Consider the following 27,043-nt stretch of genomic DNA (forward strand, 5'->3'; position numbering starts at 1 on the left):
GATTCTTTAAGTACTTTTGGCTACTAAGACTTGCATACTTTAACTTTAGTAACATTTTCAATGTGAGTAGTTTAATATTGTGGTATTGCTATTGTATGTTCATATTATCTTACTTTTTTTAATTGACAGAATTGTTAGTTTAAAAAAGGACCAAAACTCAAAGTGTAATATGTAAATTGTAGAGGTTTAACCACGCTCATTATTATCCGTCATACAACTTAATGTTGTAAACAGGAAAGACAACAAGAATGTCTTTAAAGCAGATAAGTTATCTACTCCAGCTGGCTACAAAGCCTGCATTTTGGATTGTTTCTCATTGTGTTCTCCTTAAAGCTGCAGTGGAAAAGGGAAACAGTAGTTGCAGTAGTAACTGCATGAAAGATGCCCTCTGGTGGTGGTTCATACAAATACAGGATATCTTTTTAAACAGTTCTTTTAGTTTCAAAGTCTCACAATAACCAGCAAAAGAGCATACACGTCTCATTTGTGAACAATGAATATATATTTACATCTGCATATGAAAATTTGAACAAGGCGTTGGGGATCAAAGCAGAGGGCAATAATCTCTATGGATGGCCAGATAACCAAATAAAATAACTAATAGTTGTTGGCCCCCTATTGACACCTCAACTGTAAGCAAATTCACATACAATCAAAGGTTTCTTTTTCAGTGATTGCATGGTAATTTGACAATTTAAAATGTGCAAAATAGTATAAATATATATAATAATAAAGGTATTAAGATAGATTCTGTAAATTGAATGAACAATGTGTCATGTCTGTCTGTGTAAGTCAGTGAGAGGAAGAGGTGGAGGCGGGCCTGACAATGCTCAGAGAGTTTTAAAGGCTGGTTTTGAATTATGTTGCGAAGATGTACATTTATCTGCTGCGGTCAATAGACTCATATCTATGCTTTGTCCAGCGGAACCAAAACATGTCTTATAAAGCTGTGCTTACTGAATCAGATATAAATCCAATAGGAAAACCAGTAGGAAACTCATTATTACAATTTCCTTTTTCATGTTTTATATATATGACAAAGTCATTCATTAATAGAATAAAGTAATTTCCTGAGTTTTGGCACCTTATGTAAAATGTATCACAAAACCACAAAACAGTGCAAAATACTTTCATGGTTTTATTTGTATATTAATTATGACAATAATAAATAAATAAATAATAGATAACCTTTTCATCAGCTTAGTTCCACTAATTCGCTGATGATAAATGTATCAAATGACATCTGCAAGATAGTAAATCTGTTTTGTAAACTTTGAGAATGTGCAGCATTCTTTAAAGGTCCCATGGCATAAAAATGTCACTTTTTAAAACATTTATATGCATTCCCGCAGTCCGCTTATGGTCCCCCGGTGGCTCAAAATGGCGATAGGTGAAAACCGAGCCCTGGGTATCCTGCTCTGCCTTTGAGAAAATTAAAGCTCAGACGGGCCAATCTGGAATCTTGCTCCTTATGAGGTCATAAGAGGCAAGGTTACCTCCCATTTCTCTGCTTTGCCCACCCAGAGAATTTGGCCCACCCATGAGGGAGAGAGACATCATGGCTTTCAAACAAGCAAAGTGGCAGTTAGTCAAGGCCACCCCCACTACCCCCCACCCCACACAAAGAGACTTCAGATATGGTATTAGGGGACCACTTCCACAGAGCACCATGTCATGGGACCTTTAACGCTATGTCTAATAATGTAAAGTTGTTTTCTTTTTTTATAAATAACACAAAGACCTTTCAATTTACCATTTTGAAACAAATGAATAACTGGAGCCAAACTGCTACAATCGCTGCAATTGGATGACGAGAAGAGATAGAAAGAACTGCTCATCTTTGTGTTCAAATCAGCTGTAACTGTGTGTGAACTTCACTCCGGAAGGAAATCCTTGGCGGTGGGCTCAGGAAACGGTTTAACTGTCTTTGTATAGGTCCAACTTAGGGCAAGTTCAAATGGGTAGCGCTTCTGAGACCGCCCTCCTGTTTTTCTTCATCCTGGTCCAGATCAACAGACATCCATTCTTGGAGAGTAGGAATGTTAACATGTTTATGCATCTTTCAGAGAGTTAATGTGAGCACACAGTTTCAGTGCAGGCCCCAGTTTAAGGTTCATGGTGCTGACCAAGTGCTCCTCTGTTAGAAGCAGCAGAGCCTGTCCATCTATTTCCTGGGAGCGAAACTCCTTGGCCACATCCTGACCACCTGGAGAAAAGAGAAGAAAGAGACTAAATAGAGTGTGTGGCTCTTGTTGATTTAGATGCATTTTTTTTTTTTGCTGATCTATTTGCAGAATTACCTGCCTATATACAGATATCAAATGCATTAAATATCAGGCTTATACAACAGTATATGTATATTCTTACTCTGTCAAAACAAAGGGTCTGTTCCAGGCAATTTACTCAAAGCTGTCTTTGATACTTTAAAACATCTGGCAGCATTAATTTAAAGCACAGGAGGTAATTCACTTTATGTCCTTGAAAGCAACATTGCTTTTGCTTTAACACTGAGTCAACAGTAAGACAAAGGTAGAAAAGTGGGTTAACTACCTTCATACATTAAATGGTTTTGTTGTATATTTTTGTTTATGATAAGCTGCAAGAAGTCAAAGGCAGAAAATGGAAAAACACGTTTTGTTGGTTCGGCTGTTAATGAGCTCCAGGAAATTCTTAGCAGTACCTGGTAGGGAGTTGATATAAGAAAACACTTGCTCTACGTTCCACTGAGACGGACAGCCCACGTTGGCTTCTCCGTCAGAAACACTGATTGTTTCTGTCATCCTCTGCTCCTGCTCTCTCTCCCTCTGTCGCTCTCTCTCAGCCTGTTTACGGAGCCTGGTTGTCATGGGAATGGGAGGCTCGTCTTCCTCTTCTTCCCCCTGCTCTTCCTCCTCTATCAGTGAGCTTTGCCGGCTCTCTTCTGAGCCAAACAACCGACGAGCCTGTGGAGCACAAAGACACATTCTGACAAATATCTACTGTGTTTTTGTGTGGACAACGTACAGAAAAGCTCAACCAGGTTTTAGCCTTAGTCATCTCAGATAGGATTATGGTTCCTGCATGTGAAAGCCGCAGTTTATCTGGTTTGTTTTTATATTTAATTTTATTAAAATGAAGGTTTAATTTAAAGGAGTAAGTGCATTATGCGTTTTTTTTAATGTTAAGCAATGGCCCAATGAGCCTTAAGCATCTTCTAAGTTTATGCATCAATCTATAGTCTAAATGCTGATTTACACTTGTAGGGTTGTAACCGTAGCCTTTTGGCCAGCAGCAGATATGTCATCCGATGGTATCCAACCTTCACTGAGTGTTTCAACACTTATCAAACTTAACACAGTTGGTGGTCTGGCAGTAATGGCCAAATCATCTGCTCCTTGCTTCCAGCTTCCCTCCTCTCGCCCACTCCATACCCAGGGAGAGGCTCGTTCTGCCTCCTCCCCCATCCTGCGAGCTGCTTGTTTCTTTCCTCTGCAGCCAATCTCTACGGGCAACATCCCTGCCTGCCATCTCTTGTCCTTACAGTCCTGAACTAAGGACTGGTACTGTAAGGCCTCTCTCTTTCCCGCCTCCCACGGCACTGTCAGCTCAATCCGAATGAATGTTTCGGTCTTTAGTTGACCCCAGTACAGGTTCCAGACGTGGAGTTGTTTGCACCACCTCTGGGAACAGCAGCCTCCTTCCAATCTCACCCCTCATCTTTCAGGACGTGGCAGCTTGCAGCAGATTAGGCTTTGGTCTTTTGGTAGAGAACGGCCTGGTAACTCTTTGATGAATGTGCCGGTGGGCCTTTCTTATATCTATCCTGCTCTAGTGTGTTGATCACAGGAGACAGAAGCACGTCATCATGGCACCATCTATACCATCCTTTGAGCCTGAGATTCTGGACAGTCTGGTGCCATCTTTAATGCATAAAAAGGTTTCACTTATTAGCAATTATTATTAAGACATCATTTTTGTTTGATTGAATTTATGTATTTAACAAGAAATTCTTGATTCCCTGAGAGACTTATTATTGGGCTTTCTGGATGAAATTATTAATACTATACTAACAATTAACTTACAAATGACTTTTAACAACTCACTTTTATTGTAAAAAACAACAACTTTTTCCTAGTTTTTGGGCACTAATTTAATTTTTATTATTTTTTATTATTTTACGTAATACTGTGATAAACAGTCTTTGTTGTTATTAAGTTGTCTTACAGACCCGTGGTTGACAGATCTAACTAACAGGATATGGAAAGCAGGAAAAAAAAGCATTCGTGCCACACAAGGTCATGTTTATTTTGTCCGACTTTTCTGTGCTATTTGTTTTTGTTTCCTTTGGATATTTATTTTATTCTTATCAGGCCTGGGTTGAGAACTCCAGGTACAGACATTAACTCGTCCATAAATGCATCGGATACGTCTTTTTGGAAATGTAGGTTGTTATATGTCCTATTTTGAAAATGTGTTCACAGACTGGGAGTCTCCTTCAACGCTCTGCTCCTGTCAGATGCAGCAGTTCCTCAGAGAGCAGCTTGTCTCATAGGACCAGTGATCCCTGCAGCACTCCCTGCATTATGCTACAAGCGTCAGGTCAGTGATATTAACTGACCTGTCTCAGAAAATGTTCTCTAGAGGCTCCATTGACTCTCCTGCTGGGGGGTCGTCCTCTCCTGCCCATGGGCCTGTGACCCCAGTGGCCTGCTCTCAGCACAGTGATACGCTTGGTGCAGCTCACACTAAACCTTAATACAGGGAATTAAAATCTTAAATTAGATTCATACAGTTCACTGCAGATGATGGCATTTTAATAGAGATGGCACTGCAGTCATGATGTGATTCTTGAAGCACAAAAGCCCTTTGAGATTTTTTTTCCTGTGTGTACTCATTAAAAGACAGGCTTTTTGCCATTGTGCACTAAGCTAATAGTCTGCATCTGGACTCTTTGATGCCTGGATGGAGTCTCAAAAGGAAACATGTGAGTGATTATACACTTGTGACTTTTTCTATTAACCCAAATGTAACTCAATGGGTTCCAGATGTCAGATGATGTGTCTCACCACCACTGAGACAGACAACATTTTCAGTTTAGTCATCTTGTGTGATGGAGGCTGCCTTTTTAAAAATCTTTATTTACACAAGGAAAGAGCCTCTTTTGCAGCAAAACTCTGCTTTTTCATTCATTTAATCTAACCAAAAGTCATTGTTTTAAATGATAACGGTGGTGTGATTCTCTATTTTGTCTTACATGAAAAGACTAAAACCAACTAAAGTCTATCTCTCAATACTTTTTGACCTCCCAACACTGTCTGTAAATATATGTCTGTAAATCTTTAAAAATGTGTAATACATAGTACATACATACATTTTACAGGCTCAGTAATTTCCTAAAACAGCTGGGTGCTGTAGTTTTAGGAAACAAACAGGAGGAAAAAGTGCATTTGTTGGGGACTATTTTTAGTGGTGGATTAATACACATGCATTGCTCCAGTGAGTATTTCAGGACTGGGTATGTTGCACAAGCTACAGTGTGTGTGTTCAAGATAATGAGGAAGCATGTTTATAATAGCTTGGAACAAATATGCAGCTCACTTCATTGTTTGATAAGTTATATCAGTCTTTGGCTACACAAACAATACTTGTTCAATCAATCAATCAATCAATCAATCAATCAATCAATCAATCAATCAATCAATCAATCAATCAATCAATTGTTGGGTAACATTGCCAGCCCTATCCTTTATCATCAACTCAACACTCAAACAACACTGCAGCAGGACTGTCTGGTTACCTGCCAGTAGAATAACTTTAAAGGGGAACTACGCCCATTTTTCAAAATTCATACATGTTATTTCTATGGTTGAAGAAAGCCCAAAAATAAGAGTAAACAGGAACAACTCTCCCCCAAATTAGAGGGCTAAACTCAAATTTGTGAATTCATCAAGTATAAAGGTTGGAACTGCTGCAATGAATTGAGAAATATGTTATAGATGACACTGAGAGCACCCAGGGGACTATTATGAGTATTTGGGTACATTTACTGTCTCAGGACTGAGAACTCTACAACAGAGTAAAGCTCATTTGGGTATACAAAAAAGAAAAAAACTTCCATTCAGTGTCCATGGAGCAGCTCCATTGAGTTTTTATACTTGATGACATGACAATGTTTGTCTCTGTTTTCTGACTTTGAGAGAGAGTAGCTCATGTTCACAGATAATAATTGAACTTTTCTAGGTCATCAAAATAACATACTGGAGTTCTTAATGTAAGCTGTTTCCCTTCAATTCTGAGACATTGAGAGTGCAGGTTTTAATCAGCTCAAAAAAAGGAAAGAAAAACTTGTTTAACTTAACGTTGACTTACCATCCATTGGAATGTCAATACTGTATCTTTAATGCAGTGTACATTTTTAGTACTGGATTGGCATTGCTTCAGAGAACCAGGCTGATATGTTTGATGTGACCTCTGCTTATTCACAAAAGTGTTGTTGGTTCATCTTAATGTGTGAGTGATTTATTTTACCTTCTGACACACGTCATGGAGCAGAAGCGTTTGGAGCGCAGGAACGTGTGAGCGTAACCTCGGCTCCCGCAGAACTCACACTGCAGCACACCTACCACACTCTCCCCCAGCTCTGCAACTTCACAGGACCAGCTGTTAGTCTCTCTCTCACACACACACACACACACACACACACACACACACACACACTCACCGTCTGCTGCAGGGCCATGGTCTTCCATCTCTGAATCTGTTGAATCCATCTGTTCAGCATCCAGCGGACTGTCCTCTGCTGCTGAATCCCCGTTGGTTTGTATCTCCTGGGATTCAGGCAGTGAATCCTGCTGGTCTAACAGCGAGGAGGAGACCACCTGTATTATGAGGTGCATCAAGAAAAGTAAAATCTCACATGCTGACATTGAAAGACATACAAGTCTATACAAGAGTATAGCTTTTACACGTCTACATTTGACTAAAATTATCACCATTATCATCATCATATGAACTGGAAACATGGATACATTGACTTTGCACAATATGTGTGCGGCTGCATTGCATTAGGCTGTTATAAGGCTGCTGTCAGAAGCACAATATCTGGCACAATATCTGAGAAGAGCTTCAGAGCTTGACCCACATTCACCGGTGGTATTGCTACTTCGTTGTTCATACCGGGAATGGCTCCAGGCCCTCTCGGATGACGAAGCCCTCTATAAGGTGTGTAAGGACGTGGGTTGTGAGTATCCTGTCGGGGCTCCCTGGGACACTTGTTGGGGAAGTGGGGGGCTGGGTGGGGCCTCTCACTGCTGCTGGCAGGGCGGGAGGCGGTAGAGGAGGAGGGTTGCTGCTGGTGGTGGTGAGCTGGGAGGGTTCTTCCACCGCTGGTGACCTGATCACTGGGTGACTGGATATGATGGAGGATGAACCCATCACTGAGGAGCAATAAGAAGTGTAAAAGATAACATAACTGAAAATTACCATGCTTATTCCAGTAATTCCAGTTCATTCTCTTAGGAAATTCAGTTTTGTAAAGGATGTTTAAGTAAGTCTGATCTAAGTTTCCATGGAAACGTATTCCTCCAGATTTACGCCTGGTCTCTGTCAGGTTAGTTTGTGACAGACAGCCAATTAAGATATTTTAACAGTATTTTAGCCATACAGAGACTGGTATGTCACTTTCATACCTCAAAGTTGTTTCATAGTTACAACTTTACAATTAATTTTTTAACTAACTTTTTAACTAATTTTAGCTTAATTAGCAGATTCAGGTTTTTAGGTTTATCCAAGACAGGCCCTGCTTTTTTAAACCACCTTTATGAAACATCCCTCTGGCTAATGAGGAGAGTTTGAAGGGTAAGAGAGGGGTTTATTGTTTTGTAATCTTAATCATATTTTACCTGAACCACTCTGCTTAGGAGGCCCAATGTGAGGTGTCAGGGTCCCGTCTCGCTGTGGACTGGGAGAACATTCATCTTTCCTCTCCTCTGAGCTCAATCCATTCACCTTGGACGTTTGCCCCGACTGAAATTGAAACCACAACAAGCCCTTGACCAAAATAGCACATGCAGTGAACAGGCAACACCTACACGTTAACAACAGCATAAGATAAGGTGACTCACGGATGTAGTTTCATTGTGTCTGACTTGATGCACTTTCAGATTAATAGCCACCGTCTGAGGAGGTGGAAGGTTCTGGTAGGGCATCTGGACCAGGGCCTCCGCTACAGGCAGCTCCTCCTCTGTCAGCAACATATGTCCCGAATGGATGGCTAAAGCCTGGACCGAGTGCAGGGACAGCCTCTGGAGGGAAGCTGGGGGGTTTTGGGGTAGCCTGGGGAGAACCAGCGGCGGAGGAGGAGGTGGAGGCAGGTTCTGCGCTTGTGGGAATGAGGTCCGGCGCTGCGGAGCCGCCGCCAGAGGAGGAGGCTGAGGTTGAACGTTGGCAGCTGGGATTGAGGTCTGAGCTGAGGATGCAAACACACTGGGGACAGAAGTAGAAGAGGAAGGGCCTTGGGGGTTGTTGTTGGTTTGTGATTGGGTGCTGTGGGTGGTCAGTCTTTTAACTGAGAGAGAAAGAGGGTTGGCGTTGGTTTCTTGAGGTGCTACTCTGAGAGCGATGGGCTGGAGCTGTCTGGGGTTTGGCGCTCCTCCTGTAGCCTGCTGGAGGATGAGCTGGTTGTGCGCCACCCGCTGGCCTGGCAGACAGGACAGATGCTGCTTGACCATAGTGTGGGTCTGCACCGGAGAGTAGGCTGCAAGGAGAGTGATGCGTAGACAGACATAATGATGAAAAACAAACAAATACATAACACTTACACCTGTCACGGTGTGGGAGTTCATTTTCATTGCAGTGACTCATTGCTTAAGCCTGGAACACACTTTCTAGTAATTTTTCCATTATACCTCATTTTTTGAACCTGTTATCTCACCTGGGGTTATAATCTGGGGGCCTGAGGCTAGCCGGGTGACATCCTCCAGTCCTGTTTCTGTTGAGGTGTCAGTCAGCTGGCTGGTTTTCAGCCCGCAGATTGACGTCTTGGATAAAGAGGTGGCCGGAGTCAGGGCTTGCGGATGGGCGGATGGCTTTAAAATCACACTGTGGGTTGTGGCGAGAGCTCCAGGCAAGTGGGCCCGTAGAGCAAGATTCTGCACCTGAATATACACAGAAAGAAAGTCACTTTTACACTGAAGCCATGGGTGAATGGGGTCGACAGCCCACCTTTATTAACAATCCCTCTGACAATGATAAAAATCCCAAACCGTATTTACCACACAACTTTTAATTTTGCAATGTGGCTCATGCTCAGGATATGTAACGGCCTGAAGTTTGCAAAGTAACACTGCGGTCTTGTGGCGTGCATGGGTTGTTCTAATTTAGTGCCTGGCAAAGTTTGTACCTGGGAGGAGGTAGGTAAAGAGGAGCAGGAGGTGACCACAGGGAGGTCTGATTGAACTGCTGCCACCGTGGCTGCAGGGGTTAGAATAAGCTAACAGAAGAAAAGCAAAAAGCAGGGAGAGACAGGTGGCTAGCTGGTTAGAAATAAACAAATGTGAGAAAACATAAGAAAACACATTCAGTTAAAATAGAAATAGGCCAAACGAGTCATGCCTTTTTAAAGTGGCAGTGCATATTGTGAGAATGACCAACTGTGTTAGACACAGATAAAGATTTGTACCATCTGAGTGCGAAGGTACATCTGAGCTTGGTTACAGTTGGCTGGTCTGTTTCCCAAGAGCATGGCCTGCTGGGATATGGTGGTCGCAGCACCAGTGGATGTTTGGGTTCGGCCAATCAGGTGAGCTGTCACTGGAGATGCTGGTAAAGTCATCTGAATAAAAGGAAAGATGCTGAGGTTAAAAAGTGTGTTCAGAGCAGATCAGAATGCTTGCATTGGTAACACAGATCCTTACTGAGTTTTGGGAAACACCAGCAGGCTGATGAACCAAACTGCCACTAGATGACAACAGTGACTGCCGCTGACAGACTGAAGCCTGAAAGACATTGGAGAGACAATAATCACCCTATAGCTCATGTTAACATTACGCGTCATGCTTGCACTGACACATAACAGACATCTTCTGACCTTCTGTATGGTAGCCAGACTCTGCAGATGAGGGCCGTGCTGGTGCTGCTGCAGGGTGGCTGTCTGCAGCATGAGCTGGTGCTGCTGCTGGGCTGCGTACATCTGGTGCAAGTACTGGGCCGCCATGCTCTGAGGTCTGTGGATGGCGTGCTGGATCACCTGTCGGATCACATGATGAACACATCAAGCATTTTACAAAATTCAGTTCAGTTAGTCTTTGGGATTTTATTCCATTTGCTTTTCATAAACTGATAACTAGACACTTTGAAGCATTCAGAGCATTTAGTTTTAAAAAAAATTGTTAGGATTGCAAAATTCTTAGAATAATGATGGCCAAGGGCTTGAGATATTCAATTTCAGTAATTTAATTTCACCATGAGCTATTTTATATGGAAGTCTCTTTTTTTAAGATGACATGTCACTCCTGGTGGAATTAACAAAATAAATCTTTTTGAACGGTACCTTTTCTACACAACATACCTGTTAAAAAACTATTTGAGAGAAGACTGTCTATTTGTCATTTTCAGTATTTTGTATTGGCTCTGAGAGTTACACAGGGTCATCTATCACCTGCCTGCCTGGTACTGTCTATCACCTGGACTGCCTGTCTGTCGCGTGAGATGATGCTGAGGGAAGCAGAGGGTGCCTGGGTGCACGTGGCGCAGCCGGAGTTGACTGTTGCCATGGTGACAGCAGTTGATGTGATGGGGGCGGTGGTGGCTACAATCCTATTAGCGTCTGCCTGCTTTTCTCCTGGGCCCTGTCTCTCCATCTCCCTGGTCACACACACAGATTCAGTAATGGGAAGACTGTGGAGGTAAAAGAGACATTAATTAACACCAGGAAGTTAAGTAAAACAAGCACAACTTTAGTTGAATCGGTGGTGGACATGTTCTGCTCAGATCTTTTGTTGTTTGTTGTAGCACCTTTCTCAACTGGCACTCTGCAGCAACAGGTTTTCGATAACCAAAAAATCCACTTCATGCTTTACATTACAGTTGTTTGTCTAATATTTTACTTTTGCTGAGTGCAAACATTCCACCGAAAAAGAAGTTCCTTCCGAGTCCGGATGCTGGCCAAGATGATTGTGATTGCTTTAAAGACAACACAGAGCGTTTTTTCTCCTATCTCAGAAAGTTTGTGTGATACAGACCTTACTCCACAGCGCTGTGGAGGGAGGTCTGGCAACGCGAGACAAGAACCTTGACTAAACTAAACCTGTTATATTTCTTATTGGCCAGAAGTGAAAGGAAGGCTATTTTACGTGATCTTATTTTGAAAATATGAACCGATTCGATAGAGTTGACTGCTGCGTCAAATCTCCCTGTAGGCCTACAGATCTTCTTAAATTAAAGGATCTCAAAGTCAATTTTATTTATAAAGCCAAATGGCTTTCCCAAATCAATCTTTAGTCTAAATTCTACTAAATCCGACTGTAAGTATTTGTGTTATTACAAAGCTACAGTAAAAACAATAGGTCTGCAGGACAACTTATTAATATGGAGGAAAATAGGCAATAAGCGTACATTTCTTGGTATTTCAGTTCAGTTTTTACTTGCTTTGCCGTTATGGAAATTCAACCAAAACACAGAGAAATTAAAGGAAATAAAGTCACACGCATTATAAACTACAAAGATAATTCATCCAATGCAGCACGGAAATAACAACAATAACTGGCTCATAAGAATCTCTCATTTATAATAGAATCAACACATGAATGTGTGTGCTCGTTAAGCCTGTATTATACGTTACTCTGTCCAACATTTCTTATTATGTTGTTGAATTTTGAGCTTGTATTTTTGTAAAAGTGCATGTTTAAAGAAATAAAGCATCCCAAAAAAAGATATATATAAAAAAATCACACTGTGGTTTTCAGATCATCTTAAATATATGTTTTACATCTATCATAGAAAGCACAACTAAATCCTCAAATTAACGCTTCACACAAGTTAGAAACAAACGATAACATGAGAGAGAAAACAAATGGATTTATCGCAGTCATCCTGGGAAAACATGGTTATGAATAGCCTAGATAATAAATAGGCTAGGCTATATATTAAAAAGGTAAATCGTTGACATCATTGATTTGTTTTCAAGAGGAGTGTAAAGGCTTTTTTGTGCCACTTCCACATCTGTTAAGAGACAAACATCAGACAAAGGGGCTACAATGCTGGAGTTTTTACTTCTTTTAATTTCTGACTGAGCCATGTTGATATGAGTAAAATATTTTAATCATAATAGCCTACTAATAATCTCAAACAGCAAGACCTAAAATGGGAGAAAAAAAATAATGACATGCCATATTTTCTACGGCTAAAGACTGTTGTGATGGCAGCTTGAATATTGATTGCTTTTTGCTGCAGAACCGGTTTTGTCCAATTAAACGCCGACAGTGGGCTATATTCTCGATAAACCCTAAATGATCATAAATGAGCTTAAATGCACTGCCCATAATGTAGGAACCTCAGATAATACCTTTGACAAATGAGGATGTCATTATTCCCTGTCTGCCGGTCTGCCTCTCACCGCTCAGACGGCGCTGTACGCATGCACAATCGTTCACCTTGGCTCGGCGTTACCTGCCCGGGATTGATAGACCATCAGGCCATCAAGAACGGACCAGACCCGGTCCGGCACATTGTCCCAATCAAGAAGCCTACTGATGCGTCAGTACTGTCTAAAATGGAGATGAAAAAAAAAAAAAATCAGACGGTACACAGCACAGCAGGCAATAAAAAAGACTTGATACAGCACCGCTCGCAGTGCGGGAGGACCTTCCACAGCCGGGGACAGTCCGGAGATGTTTGGCGGCTTAACCGTGTGTTTGTGACCATTTTGAATGGCTTATATGTAGGATGCCTGATGTATGGCTTTAGGTGTTAAAAGAAAGAAAATAAGATCGGGTTGATGTGTGAGGGAAATTCCCGAGGCTGCAGAAGACTGTTTTACAACCCGCTGATGGGCCGGTATCCCAGACATAGCTAGGATTCTCCGACCACATGGGTTTGTTTTCTCAGAGGACACATTGTTTACAGATGATTCACTAGGTCTATCTAAAAAAAAGAAACCCAATTTCAAGAGTAACCTAGGAATTGCATGTCAAAAAGGCTCAGCAAGCACGTGCTTGCTCTGCAGAGGTATGCCTACATTAGCTATTATATGCATGCAAAACTTAAGTAGCCCATACAACACACATGAGGGAAGTTGGAGCATCTGCATAGTCATATATACAGATGACTTGCTTACTAATCAGTTTGGAAATGTTACTTAACTGTTGAAATATATGATTGCACTGTGATTGGGAAGTAAAAGCATTAATGTCAAACTAATTAATCCGGGTGGATTTCAAGAATAATTAAAAAACAAATTGATGGATATTAGTGCAATAACGATGTTTACATGCTTAGTGAAATTGGATTTAGGTGGAGAAAGAGAGAAAGTTGGTAATGCATTCATCATTCATGTCTTTCTGCCTCTGTCTCTCTGTCATTATGAGGACAAATATAGATATATACAAAAATATATAATGTAGGCTATAAATTATGCTGCAAAAACACATGCTATTTCTGAGACAAGTTTCCCCGTGGCTGCACGAGCTGTCCGGAGTTTCGCTCAGGATGAGGAAGATCAACTCGTTCTCGGCTGTGAAGGATGCTCTCTTTTACGTGGTATTCAAGTTTGGTCGGAAATAGCAAGACACAAACCTGCGCGAATCATGCAGCAAAATGTTAGAACCATATGCAGTCTAATCCATGGTTTGGACCACATACTGTAAATTAATAATATATAGTCAATTGTTTGAATATACCTTTATGTTTAGTGGCTAATAGAGCCGTAGGAAAAAAGATATGTTTAATTATTATATTTTATTTTGCTGTTGTTCATGTAGGCATAATGTTGCACTGCATGAAAGAAAATAAGCTACATCAAGTTTAGTATTTAGAGTAATTGTTAAATGTATGTTTGTAGTCTATGTAAACAATAAACCTATTGATGTGGTGTGTAACGTTACATATTTATGTTTGTCCTTTTTTCTTTCATCAATTAATCCTCATTTAATCACGTCCGTTTCACATGTTTTTGTATTCATTCTAGCAGAGTAGCACAAAGTAGTTCACTAATTCAAAAAAAAGGAAACACGTGCTTTTGCTAATGTTACAGGTCCATTTTTTTTGTTATTTCCGAACCAAAGCACTTGAATGGGCGATGTGTCTTGGGGCTTCTACGATGTCCGAACTCAGATTTTTGAACGCGAAAGCAGCACTTGAAACATGCAAGGCTTCAGTTGGTACAGTCGGAATGCTGGCGAAAGAAATGTTTTACTTTTCGGAGATTTTATCCATATTAAACTGGTTTGCTACACTTTGTGAATTTAAAATATGTGCAAAATTGTGGATTTTAAATAGTCAACATGATATTTGGTTAATGTCAGTTTACATATTTGTGCATCTGTATGCGTCACCCAACGCATTCCGACAATGGACTCGTCCATCGTAAGGCCTTTGCAGTAGGGAGTTGTTTGGCGGACCCCGCAAGTTTTGCTTTACTTTTCGTGTTATTGTTTTGTCTTTAAAGACACCTAAATTGGTCATTTTTTATCAACACTTGTCTCGTTGTTCACTCGGTGTGTCGACGGACTGTAAAGCCAAGTGTTTTTGGCGTGATACACAACTAGAGAGCGATAGAAGAAGGAAGGCATCGGAGACTCGGACTGCCTGAGCTTATGATGCCGACGTTGCGGGACAGCACCATGTCCCACCCCGGCGAGAATTGCCACCAAGTCCGGGTAAAAGCGTATTATAAAGGGTAAGAAATCATTGCTTCTCCTAGCATGTCATCGATTTGGTTAGTAAATCAACTAGCTAATAACAGTTTAAGACTTTGAAAGGTGGCTAATCAGTTGGCTAACATTAGCTAACCCGGCTAACGGCTTGCTAATGTTGGGTAAATACCAGGTCTGACGTTAGGAAAACTTGACAAGGCAAACAGGCAGGTGAAACTGTCCGGAGCATGGCTAGAGCCAGACGCGTTGTCGGTGTAAAGTCATTGGTTTAAATTCAGTCAAAACGAGTTGTTGATTGTGTTGTTATCTTAAATCTGACACAGTTTGAAAGTATGGAGCTAGCTACTTTGACAGCTAATAAGGTTTATAACTAACCGGGCATGTTGTTATGCACTGGTCAACATTCATTTCTTCTTTGGCAACTTAATTAGATGGACTTGTACTTTAGGTATGATGGTAGACTGCTTGACAATGTGAAGTCAAGCTGAACTGTCATTTAGTCAGATGGTTTTCTGAGGTATTTTCAGTATTACTGATGTAGTGTTTATAATATAACATTTCATTTACAATCTCACAACACAATACGTCTGTTTACCCCTCTGTCTTACCTTCATGCAACCTGAACCTTAACTAGGGTTGCAACTAACATCATCAAATCATCTCATTACTATTATTTTGGTTAGTAACATATTGCTTAGTCTCTTAATTTCAAATTAACAGGGAAAATGCCCACCACAAGTTTTGAAAGCCCTGTTTGTCATGAAATAGTAGTCTGAATAGTAATAGTTGCCTAACCGACTGAATGAAATAGTGAATTGCAAATCATAACATTTGATAAAGCTGAAACTAAACAATATTTGACATTATTTTGATTTATTTAAAAACTGAAATGATTGATTGATTATCGCATTTGCTGCTGATTAATTCCAAGTGGATTGAATAATCGATTCACTGATTAATTGTTTCAGCTCTAGCCTTAACAGATCATCTCTGTGGCATTTAACCTAACCTAAATGAAGGGGAACGCCGCTGTGGGAAACACTTTTTGAAGGGGAAAGATTTTTGGATACATGACAAACAAAAGATTAAAAACATAAATATGAATGTACTATTCATCCCTGATAATGTCATGTATGGGATTAGGAGATCCAGTTCTTTAAGTTGTTGTCATATCAAGTCTGGCAGAGGCATGTCCACTGTTTTAGTTATGTATCTTGATGCAAAATCCTTGGTAACCCAGTTGTTTTTCTAACACTCCCTTTCCCACTTTGTTTGATGGAGCCCACCCAAGACTAGAAAAACGTGAAGTGCAAGTCACCTTAGCCAGACCTGTTTTATATCTCACTGGCTCTGTGACGCAACTCATGCACACTGTAGTATGTGTTGATCATCAGGTGTCATTACACAGAACAAAGCATCTGAAGTATTTATGAGGTCACTGCTGAGGAATCTCAGCTATGCTGCCTGAGAGGGAACACAGTAAGATGCTCTCATTGTTAGGTTAGGTTGTGGAGACACATTAAACCAGGATGGCATCAGTGTTGTTAGGAGTTGGAGATTGAAGAGGTGCCCAGACTCAGTATATTTGGCCCTGACATATCGGCTATCAGCAGCATGTCAGTACAGTTTCTTCACTGTTTTATATTAAATTGTAACAACACAACTTTCATAAACTTTCTCAAACACAAAATGTGTCCAGACAAAACAAGATATTTGAAGATGTCACCTTGGGGTTTTCAAAGTTGTGATTATCATTTTCTCACAATTGTTTGACATGAATAATATTCAATTTTATTAGTCAATAATGATAAACAACTGTTAGTTGCCGCTGTAATAAACATGTGACACAGAGGTGAGCGCTTGGAGGTTTCTCTGCCGTCCAAACACTACAGAAGCTCACTTCACTTTTTGTGCTTCAAAGTGGTCATCTGAAACATCAGCTGACAGAGTGATTTTTTGTTCATCCTTTTAAACCTGAAAATGTCACTCTCAATGGTCTTTTTCTGTCCTTGTGTCTCAGCTCATCTATTTTCACTATAGTGTCCTTTTTGAGTCCATTCATTCCCATTTGCCCGTCTGTTGGCGGTCAGTGCAGACCGGTGTCAGCCTGTAGCAGTCCCAGCCTGTCACTGGCTCGTCTTCATTTTACTCACATTCAGTGATGAAGATACTGTATAATGGTAGTAGATGTGGTAGGGCCGAAGCTAGCAATTATTTTAATTAGAAATTAATCACCTGATTTATTTTCTCAATTACTTGTTTTTGTCAATGAAATGTCAGAATATGGTGAAAGTGTGTTCATCCCAGTCTCCCACAGCCCCAAGGGACGACGTCTTTATGGGTTGTTAGTCCCTAATCCTGCTCTTTGTAGTAGGATGCACCAATTGGGAAATCATGTCTAAAATAACAACTTGGGTGATAGCAAATTCCGATGTTTTGTTGTCGTTTCCCCTTTTGCGACAGTGAAACAAATAAATCTTCATTATGATAAATAACTGAACTTTTTTTCTTTTTTTTAAGTCATTTTCAAAAACGTTATCGTAACACGGCTTTTAGCAAGTTAAAATCTACTATGCCGTGAGGCTAAGCATGCTCACACAAGCCAGTAGCTCATGAATGTGTGTGGCCAGGACGTCGTAGGTCTGGGGGAGACACACGGCGACGACTGAGCTGTCTGGATAGGCTTCAAAATGGCTCGTCGTCTAATGGGATCACTTTGTCAGTAAATTAATCAGTGGAACGTAAGTGAACTTCCCGTATGCACGGCAACCCTACGTCATGCCAGTGTTGTGTCCAGTCAGTGGCTTCTTTTTTTTTTGTTGGGATTTTCCCTTTTAATTAATGAGAGTGGATAGAGAGGAAAGGAGGAGAGAGAGAGAGAGGGGGGATGACACGCAGCAAAGGGCCGCAGGTCGGATTCAAACCCAAACCGCTGGAGGACTCAGTCAGCTAACGCTCATGCTTCTATGAAATAAAACATTTCTGTTTGCCAGTGAGTTATGTCAGGTCTGAATCCTTTTTGGCATTCAACGCCGACTAACACAAGGCTTCTTATATGCTAGCTCAACTTTAGGATTCCTGTGCACGACATGTTGTTTGGCAGGAAACTGGGATTGCACCGGCTTGACGGAGCAGTTCAGACATTTTGCTCTTTTGAATAGACTGTCTCTCCTTTTCAAAGACTCTGCCATCTGCATCATTGCTTCAAGGTCTAGCTTTGTTCAAATGATGGGAAGCGTTGCTTGTCTTGCCCTTTTACTTTTGCTCTGAAAGCCCCTCAAGCACTGAACTGCAACGTCATACACCCCTCAACCTCCCATCCCCTGACACACATCTTCACTAACGAGTCTCCGCTGCTGCTAACATGTACTGATGGATCGTCTGTTTGTCTTGCATATTGTGTGTAATGCAACTCAAGTGTTTGTATACACATGTCGGCCTGTCGTTTTGAGTGACCGTGTCTCAATCTCGGCGCGAGTGTGTGTTTGGTGCTCTTGTGCTGTGAAGTGCAGCACAGCAGGACGGCCATGTTGCCTAGAGAACACAGCATCCTGCCGTCTGTTTCATTCCCCCTGACCTCAGTGGCTTTGGAACTTCATCATGTGCGTTTCTCTGTTTGCTTCTGTGTGTTGTTGTTGTTGTTGTTTGTTACCTCAAACGTTAGCGTGTATCAGTGCTAGCATCTTGACGAAAGCCCAGAGAGGCACCCACCAGACCCTTCTTTCTGCTTAAGCACTCACCAGTGACCATTGGCTTCATGCTAGGCAGGTGGGGCCTCAGAGTCCGAGTCCCGGCAGTGCAGAGCCAGGGGCACAGGCCAGCGTTCTCCTCCTCTTTTCATGTTGCTCTACTGTAGGACTGCACACAGCAGAGGAATGCCAGATCGGTGTGGAATGCTGCTTCCTCCCAGTTGTTCACATATGTTGTACTCTGTCTTTCACTGCAAAATCCTTCTGTATTAGTCACTCTGAGAATTGCACAGCTTGGTTTCCTTCATCTAGTGGAAGTCCTCTCTTTTTGAATCTAATTTTAGTTTTTAGTTTTTTTTTTGATTAATCTATTGGATGTTGTATAATTAATGGTAAAAATGCGGTATTGTCTAATGCATTTTCCAAATCAAAGGAAGCAACACAGAAGTCATTAAACTAAGGCTGGGTAATACAGTAAACCAGGGGTCTTCAACAGGGGGTCCGCGACCCCTAGGGGGTCCGCTGAGGTACTGCATGGGGGTCACGAAAGTTTTGGTTGATTAGACTTTTTTTTATATTCCCCCCCCCTGCAATTTTTTCCACTAATTGAAATGTCTTTAAATACACATTAACATGAATTCAACACACTGTGGTAAACAGATAAATGGAGGCAGAAGATGTCTTTCAGTCATCAATGCACACATTCAGGGACACACAGGAGCTCTTTCAAGCTGGACACCGTTTCATTCACAACACCTGTCCCATCAACGAGGAATCAGAATCAGAAATACCTTAATAATCCCAGGGCGAAATTACTTTTGTTACATTACTCCATATGTAATAGACATTACTTACTTACTTCAGTTTGATATAACACAATTTTATACAATATATATAATTAGGGGGTCCCCGCTCCATCTCGCCATCAGTTTGGGGGTCCTTGGCCTGGAAAACGTTGAAGAACCCTGCAGTAAACCGCTATAAATTGATATTGTGATATGAGAGTAGATCTTGTCCTAGATTTTTTATATCGTAACATATGTAAGTAATGTGTTTTCCAGACTGTTTTAGCTGTTCGATTATTTGCTTTTACCCACTTAGTCATTATATCCACTGATGATTATTTATGACAAATCTCATTGTGTAAATATTTTGTGGGCACCAATTGTCAACCCTACATATTGTCATTGAGATATTTGGTCAAAAATACAGTGATATTTGATTTTCCCCATATCGCCCAGCCATCCATTAAATAGCTGCCTACTCATCAGCCTAGGGGTGGAAATAGGATCACTTTTACTTTAGTTGAAGTGAATATACAGTATGTAACCTTTTTAGTGTTTCTGAAGCGCTGTCATTTTACATATAACTATCTTAAAGTGACCTGTAACAGCAGTGAAAAGAACGCTATTTTAATGAAGGTAATGAATTTGACCTTTGACCGGTTCTGATTATAACTTTACAATGCTCAATGGGGTTGTATGTCAGCAGCCGGTATTCGTCATCAAATGACGATCAAAAAATTTTAAATGATATAAAACACAGAAAACCATCAAATTACGGCTGCAACTAACAATTAATTGTATTATTAGTTAATCTAATTATTTTCTTGATGAGCTGCTTTGTCTGTAACCTTTCATGAAATATTTTAACTTTACGGTCACATGACATCTGTCAAAGGACAACATTAAATCTTCACATTTAATCAGCTGGAACCAATGAATGTTTGGCGTATTTTGCTTGAAAAATGACAAACGATTAATTGAGTATCAATATCATTGTAGATTAATTTTTCTGTTGAAAGTTGAAATTAATTATTTCAACTTTCCAGGACATTTGAGCAGCAAATATTAACCACACTTAAAAACCTGGTATTTCGCATTCCTGTTTCGCACTTTGGATCATCTACCGTCAACATTTTTAGTGTACTGTTTTGTGTGTTCATACACTATTTTCTTAGTGTATGAACACACAATATGAACACACATTTTCTTATATAACTTATGTTATCTGGGTTTAGGAGGATGTAGAGCTACCATAACCCCCCACACCCACCCACTCATCACAGGCAATGATTATCACCAGCGAGGTGGAGGAAGAGGGTGAGAAAAGAGGGAGGAGGAGGCGGCATCAGTCTGAGCCTTACGTCAGTTTATCCTTGCTTAGAATGCTTTATTCATGTGATTTTCAGTCAAGACAGTTTAATACATGCTGTGCTGAAGCTGCACTCTTAAGATGCTTAACATCAACGTGAAACTGAAATATCAGCTAATAAATCACAGTCTGACGTTATTTGTGCGTATATGCGGGTGACAGGGACTGACCCTACAGGGACCCCACACCCTATGCTGTCCTTGGTCTTGTTTGCGCCATGTGTTGGGATTTTATCATCCAGCTGTAAAGCTCTCAAGCTGATGAAAAATTCGGTTCATCTTTGACAATGGCAGTAAAGGGAAGAGGTCCTTGCCCTTGTGGGTCACTCCCTGGCTGGTAATATGGCTTAAACATTTTACCCCCGCTTTACTTTCTACACCTTTTTTACTCTTTGCCATGCTTATCTGCATGTTTTCGCTCATTCTGTCACCACACTCATTCCTGATCCCACATATAAGCTTGGACCCTATGTCGCCTGGAGACCTATAAAAGTGCTTGGGTGTACCGTCTCCACCCGCAACCTCTGGGTTTTTATCATTTCTGAGGCTGGCCAGAGGGCTGTGAGCATGCGACATCAATAATAACGCAGCCATGAAACGATGAGGGACAGAGGATCCCACCTACAGTGCTCTCGGTCACCCACCACTGCGCTCTTTCTCTCACGTCTCACCATACTGTTTGAGTGTATGTGTGAACTGAAGAGGCAGAGAGTGTTGTACTTGTTGATTAAGAGCAGTGGTCCAAGTGTTCTGCTTTCCAGGAAGTGGTGGACTTCAGGGGTGGACTGTAACGGTCACAATACAGCTACAACCACCATCTCTTGTGTTTCAGTCTGCTTTAGTGTGGGGCCCTCTCTTGTTTTTTGGTCTCCTTCTCACACCAACAATTATGCTGTTCAGATGAATGCACACATACATGTGACAGACTGCGAGACTGTGACTCACACACAGCAGCGTTTGAGGGGAAAGGATGCTTTCTCTCCTCTTATCTCACCACCAAAAGTCTGGTGTTTTCCGGAGTTTTTTGAGTGTTCAGAGAGGGAGTGTTGGAACATAATTTCTGAAGTTAACGAAGATTGGATTAATCAATTAGTTAGGCGATCAAACTAAAATTGTGTGTATGTACAGTATGTATGCATTTGTATTTATTTTAATTGAAATTCTTAATATCAGTAGGGATGCATAATCTGACTTTTTCTTTCTCTGTGCCGATTCTTATGCCTCAGCTTTGGTATCTGCTGATATTGAGTATTAATTTGATAACAATGCCACCATTGTAACAACTTCTTTGAATGTCCTTTATGTAACCTGCAACAGGATAGCAGTAGACGCGTTGACTCAAAGGAACAAAACAAATATGAGATAAATAACTCAATGCCATTTATTGGATTGGTGCCTCCAGAGTTATCATGAGAGTTAGCTAATTACTTACGTTTTCTTAAGCATTAAAATATTTATTATCTATCTGTCTTCTCTGCAGGGACATCATGATCACTCATTTTGAGCCGTCCATCTCATACGAGGGTCTGTACGGGGAGGTTAAGGACATGTGCTCTATGGACAACGACCAACTCTTCACCATGAAGTGGATCGACGAGGAAGGTACCCCCCCCCCCCCCCTTTGATCTCGCCTCTCTATCCTTTACTGCTTCTCCTTATCTGTGCTTCAAGAAGAGGCATGAGAAACTAGCCAAAATTCACCTTACAGGAAAAATTAGTTTACAAAACAAATATCAAGTCATGGTCACATGTGACATCAAAATTTAACAGATATAGAGGCCATTGGCTACATTTTTCGGTGCCATGTGTTAATATGAACACATGCATAAGCACCCACCCTTTTACTTGTCACTTGACTTTAACACTCAGTCTTTTCAAGTCAGTCAAAGGGTACAGCCCCCCCCCCCCCCCCCCCCCCCCCCCCCCCCCCCCCCCCCCCCCCCCCCCCCCCCCCCCCCCCCCCCCCCCCCCCCCCCCCCACCCAGTTCCTTGTTGCCAAGGCAGCAAAAATGGTGTCATAAAAAAGATGCTCTGCTCAGGATAAGGTCAGCCTGCCCAAACTCATTATGCTACATTCAGCTCCTATTGGTCACCACCCACACACAATCACTGAGTAATTAGCCTGTCTGAAAGAGAAAAGCTGCTTGATTGTCTTTCTTCCATTCCCGACATGCACACAGCTCGCCAATCAGAGCTGGAACAGTTAATCGATTGTTCAATTGACATGAAATGAGTTGGCAGCTATATCAATTGTTTTATAAATTTTATTCTAGCAAAAATGTCAAACATAAAACTGTCCCCAGCGTCTCTTGCTGTTTTTTTTCTTCTTATATGATAGTAATAAATGATCTTTGGGCTTTGTACTGGTAATCGGATTAAAAAAAGCAATATGAACATGTGACACCTTGAAACTGCCGTCCAAATTCAGGAAGTTGTGACGGCTATAATTCACATTTTCTATACCAAAACATATGATTGCGAAAATAATCGAAAGATTAATCACCAATGTAAACAACTGTTAATGAAGAAAAACAGGGAGTGCTGCATTGGGTCAAGAAAGATGGTGTTGGTGATGCTTAAGCAATCAAATCGGGTGCTCTTCAGAATCCGCAAAGTAGTTGAGTAAGAATAAAACTATAAATAGGACTGTCTAGTTTACCTTTAATGGACGTCCATGGTATTTGTTTTGCAGTCTTAAATAGCATCTGGGGCACGTTGATAGTCAGTTAAAAATCCTTTATTAATACATTGGTAACCAACGTACTTCCACTCAAAGGGTCTTCATCACCTGTAAGGGTGTACTCATGACAAAAATATGCCCCCTTATCCCTAACCAAATATTAATAATAAATTAATAAAGAAAAAAAAAATAGACATCTTTTTGTCCGACTGCAAAGTGCATAATTCTATGTAGCCTACTTACTAAACGTACTGATGTGGGGACTATTGTGGTAAGTGATTCATCCAGATCAGTACTTTAATTGTCCTGTTAATAATTTGTCTCTGTTCCTGTTTGTATTTTCTCTGTAACATATACAGACATGACACATGCACTCACAAACTTAACGACTATTCCGCAAACATTTTTCAGTAAAGATAAAACTGACGTGAGGGTCGTCTCAGACCACCCACGAGTTCTAGTTCTGTGTCGACCACCAGCAGTTTGTATCCTTTTAAATACAAACTGTCATAGTTTGTTGTCGAGCTATTAATAAAGTCAGAGGTTTGTAATTGTGATTAGCTAGATTATTAGAATCTGTGTCGGCTCACGCTGCCTGTCTCCCAGTGTGTCACCCAATTCTGTTAGTAGAAATAATTAGATCTGTGTCTACTGGATAACTTACCTTTTACATTCACACCCTTTTGTTCTCTACAAATATACAGTATGTGCAAGAGAACTGTCTCTACTTTGTCATGTTCTGTGTAGGGATGTAACGGTATGAAAATTTAACCTCACGGTTAAAGTGACCAAATTTAGCACGTTTCTTTTGGTATTATAACGGTATTTTTAAAAGTGTGTTCACTATGTTCAGACAACACTGATAGGCATACACAAGCTGAAATAGTTTCAAAAGTGTAACAGTGTTTATGATATTACAAATGTCAAGACGTAACACAGGCTTAATTTCCACATCATAGCAGAACACACAAGATAAGGAAAACTTGTGACAGTCTAGCAAGCTACAGAATAGTTTTAGTTTACGTTCTTGGCCACCCAAATCACTTCAACAAAACGGGAAAGAAAAGAAAAAGGATAAAGAAAAAAGTCCTCCGATACATCCTGTCCACTTCTTCTGGTGGAGCGCAGTGCGCTTGCGCTGCAACTTGGAAGGATTAAACACAGAATCTGTCACTCCCAGATGTAAGTTGAGTGCAGATTTGAGTTGCACATGCATCACTTTGAGACAACAATAGACTTCTGTAATGTCCATACAGTAAAAATGGACCTACTTAAACAATTTTACAAAATGTTGACACGGCTGGCTACAAGTTAGCAATCAAACACAACAAATGTTGTCAGTTGAACGGTGTTTTGAGCTAACATTAGCAATCAAACAACCATAGATATCTAAAACGATTTTTAAATGATTCCCATCTTTTGTTATTGTTTGTAATGATACAATTTAATTATTTAAATGCATTTCACAAATTTCATTGTGACATGTTATGCCGTAAGCCGTTTCAAATCTGAGCCGGCGCATCTCACATCTGCACCAAGCTTGCATTGTATTGCAAGTATCCAAAAAATGATTGTCAGACCAAATTTTCGGGATAGTTGTTCAAAGTCAGCAAAAGTATCATGAATGTACAGCTCCTCAATACTATACCATAAATGCCCTTGTCATACTAAATCAAGGGCAATTTGAAGCCATTGTTCATTAGGGATGGTTGCAAAAGATAATTATGTATTATTGATGAGTGAATAGAAATACTCTAAATACCCAGACATCTTTTGAACTGATTTATGATGCACAGTGATTGAGTTACAATTAAATTATCCCTAATATTATTAACTCTTGATGGTAGAGGTGCACAGAGTAAAGCAGGGATGAGAAGGGAGAGGGAGAGGAGTATGGGCTGCTTGTAACCTTTTCAATCTGGAGCCATACAGGAATCCTATCATCCAAATCTTTTAACTACAGAGAGATGGCATTAAAATTTGCAGGCCAAAATATGTGCGTACATTTTGAAGTGAAAGTCCACCTGCATCTTTTGGTTTTCCCATAAAATCTTTTCTTATGCGAGCTGATTTATTATTACACATAAAGGAGGAAATCGTTTGATTCAATGCGTTGAAAAAAGATTGTGGTAAATAAACAGGCAGTGCCTGAAATATATATATAGAAACTTTGGTACTATTGTATGATAATAATAATCTTTACTGAATTTATTCTCCCGATAAGAGAAAGTGGCAAAATAGACCATCTTTTAATATCTTGTTTGCACTGTTCCAACAGAGGAGTGATGTTACTTTTAAATAGACTGTAATAGGAATTTTTAAGTGAAAAGTTTCTTGGTGATAAATCTGATTCTGATGCATAAAATCCTTAAAAGTATCAAACTAGCAAATGTTATGCTTTTTTTGTTTTAAATTATTACCTTGAAACCAATTATCAAAATAGTTGATACATTTTCTGTTGATAAACTAATTGTTTATTCAACTAATGGTGGCAGCTCTACTTGTATCTCAAATAATTAAACACAAAGTCTGACTAAAACTGAAACACTTTACGAAAAAACAGTCCTCACTTTGCTGTCCGTCCAAAAATCTTTAACAAAGAAGGGAAGAAGAAAAATATTGTCTTCAAGCTGCAGTGTTGTATCTCAATGGACTAGTGTACTTTGGATTTGAGAAATCCAATTCAAGTACATGTAGGTTTTAGAGAAACAAGGTTCGTTCAGAGGATGTAAAAACACACCTTGTCTCCCCTGTGCTGTCAGGTGACCCCTGCACCGTGTCGTCTCAGCTGGAGTTGGAAGAAGCTCTGCGTCTCTACGAAGTCAACAAAGACTCAGAGCTCATTATCCATGGTAAGCCTTACTGCTTTTCACACCGGCTGTATTAATAACATAACACAAACCGTTTCAAGATTTACCGTTTTCACAGGATGTTCTTGAGAAGAAGCCTGTTATCTTTGACTCTCTGCTCTATAACTGGTCCAGTCACCTCTCTGTTGAGCCTTTTATGGCCGGTCAAGTTCGGCAGCATTAATGCATTTTCCGTTTCTGGTCATCGAGCTACAGTGCATCAGACCTCAGGCAAGAACAAAACTCAACGGTTAAGGCATGAACGGTCTGCCACTACTAGTCATTAGTCTCTACTGCTAATATTAGAAGTAATAAAGTAAAATGTTTACATGTACTTTAAAAAAACATACATTAAATATATTTTAAAGTAAAATACATTGAATCTTCACATTGTTTTAGATAAATGTTTAAAGTATAATTCTTGGGTATAGTGAAACCTACAGAACTCCTTTTTTATTTTGTACTTAAATGCACAGTAGTTATACATTAATGTTATACCATGGATAAAAAGGTTATACACATAAATTATTCTTGTATTAGACTTGTCATAATAAAAATACAAGTCTGATTTACTCCAGTCTTAACAAACATTACTTATGTAAACAGATACTATAAATAAAATTGAATAGATACCTAAACCGAACCAGAAAATAATAATAAATGACATTATATTTAGGTGTAATCTAGTGCTTGTGTATGAATTTTAAAGTGATCAATGTGGGAGTGTTGGCAGGCTCTAGACTTAAGTTATACAGTGGGTACGGAAAGTATTCAGACCCCTTTAAATTTTTCACTCTTTGTTTCATTGCAGCCATTTTCCAAA

General features: G+C 40.3%; 2 protein-coding genes across 5 annotated transcripts in view; one reads left to right on the plus strand and one right to left on the minus strand.

Annotated features, from left to right (window-relative positions):
• Nucleotides 1–1,165: 1,165 nt before the first annotated feature.
• phc3 (polyhomeotic homolog 3 (Drosophila)) lies at nt 1,166–12,804 on the minus strand. 4 transcript variants are annotated; one of them, XM_034886699.1, is made up of 16 exons: nt 12,542–12,803; nt 10,662–10,875; nt 10,067–10,225; nt 9,894–9,974; nt 9,659–9,811; nt 9,380–9,469; nt 8,912–9,134; nt 8,103–8,734; nt 7,881–8,004; nt 7,156–7,415; nt 6,701–6,857; nt 6,508–6,619; nt 4,598–4,730; nt 2,681–2,942; nt 1,682–2,206; nt 1,166–1,291 (listed from the first exon to the last, which is right to left on the minus strand). In XM_034886699.1, exons 2-15 carry the CDS (start codon nt 10,836–10,838, stop codon nt 2,052–2,054), a joined length of 2,718 nt encoding a protein of 905 aa, XP_034742590.1. In that variant the 5' UTR covers nt 10,839–10,875; nt 12,542–12,803; the 3' UTR covers nt 1,166–1,291; nt 1,682–2,051. The 4 variants fall into 4 exon arrangements, with proteins under 4 accessions (XP_034742590.1, XP_034742588.1, XP_034742589.1 ...); XM_034886697.1 differs by having other exon boundaries at nt 6,508–6,625; XM_034886698.1 differs by having other exon boundaries at nt 6,508–6,625; nt 12,646–12,767.
• Nucleotides 12,805–14,789: 1,985 nt separating this feature from the next.
• The window catches only part of prkci (protein kinase C, iota), a 30,934-nt gene continuing 18,680 nt past the window's right edge, over nt 14,790–27,043 (plus strand). Inside the window, exons 1-3 of the mRNA XM_034886710.1 lie at nt 14,790–14,872; nt 22,172–22,293; nt 26,134–26,223. Of these exons, the coding sequence (XP_034742601.1) occupies nt 14,790–14,872; nt 22,172–22,293; nt 26,134–26,223 (295 nt within the window). The remainder of the gene's footprint in view (nt 14,873–22,171; nt 22,294–26,133; nt 26,224–27,043) is intronic.

The sequence above is a fragment of the Etheostoma cragini genome, chromosome 12, assembly GCF_013103735.1.
Source record: "Etheostoma cragini isolate CJK2018 chromosome 12, CSU_Ecrag_1.0, whole genome shotgun sequence".
Taxonomy (NCBI): Eukaryota; Metazoa; Chordata; class Actinopteri; order Perciformes; family Percidae; genus Etheostoma; species Etheostoma cragini.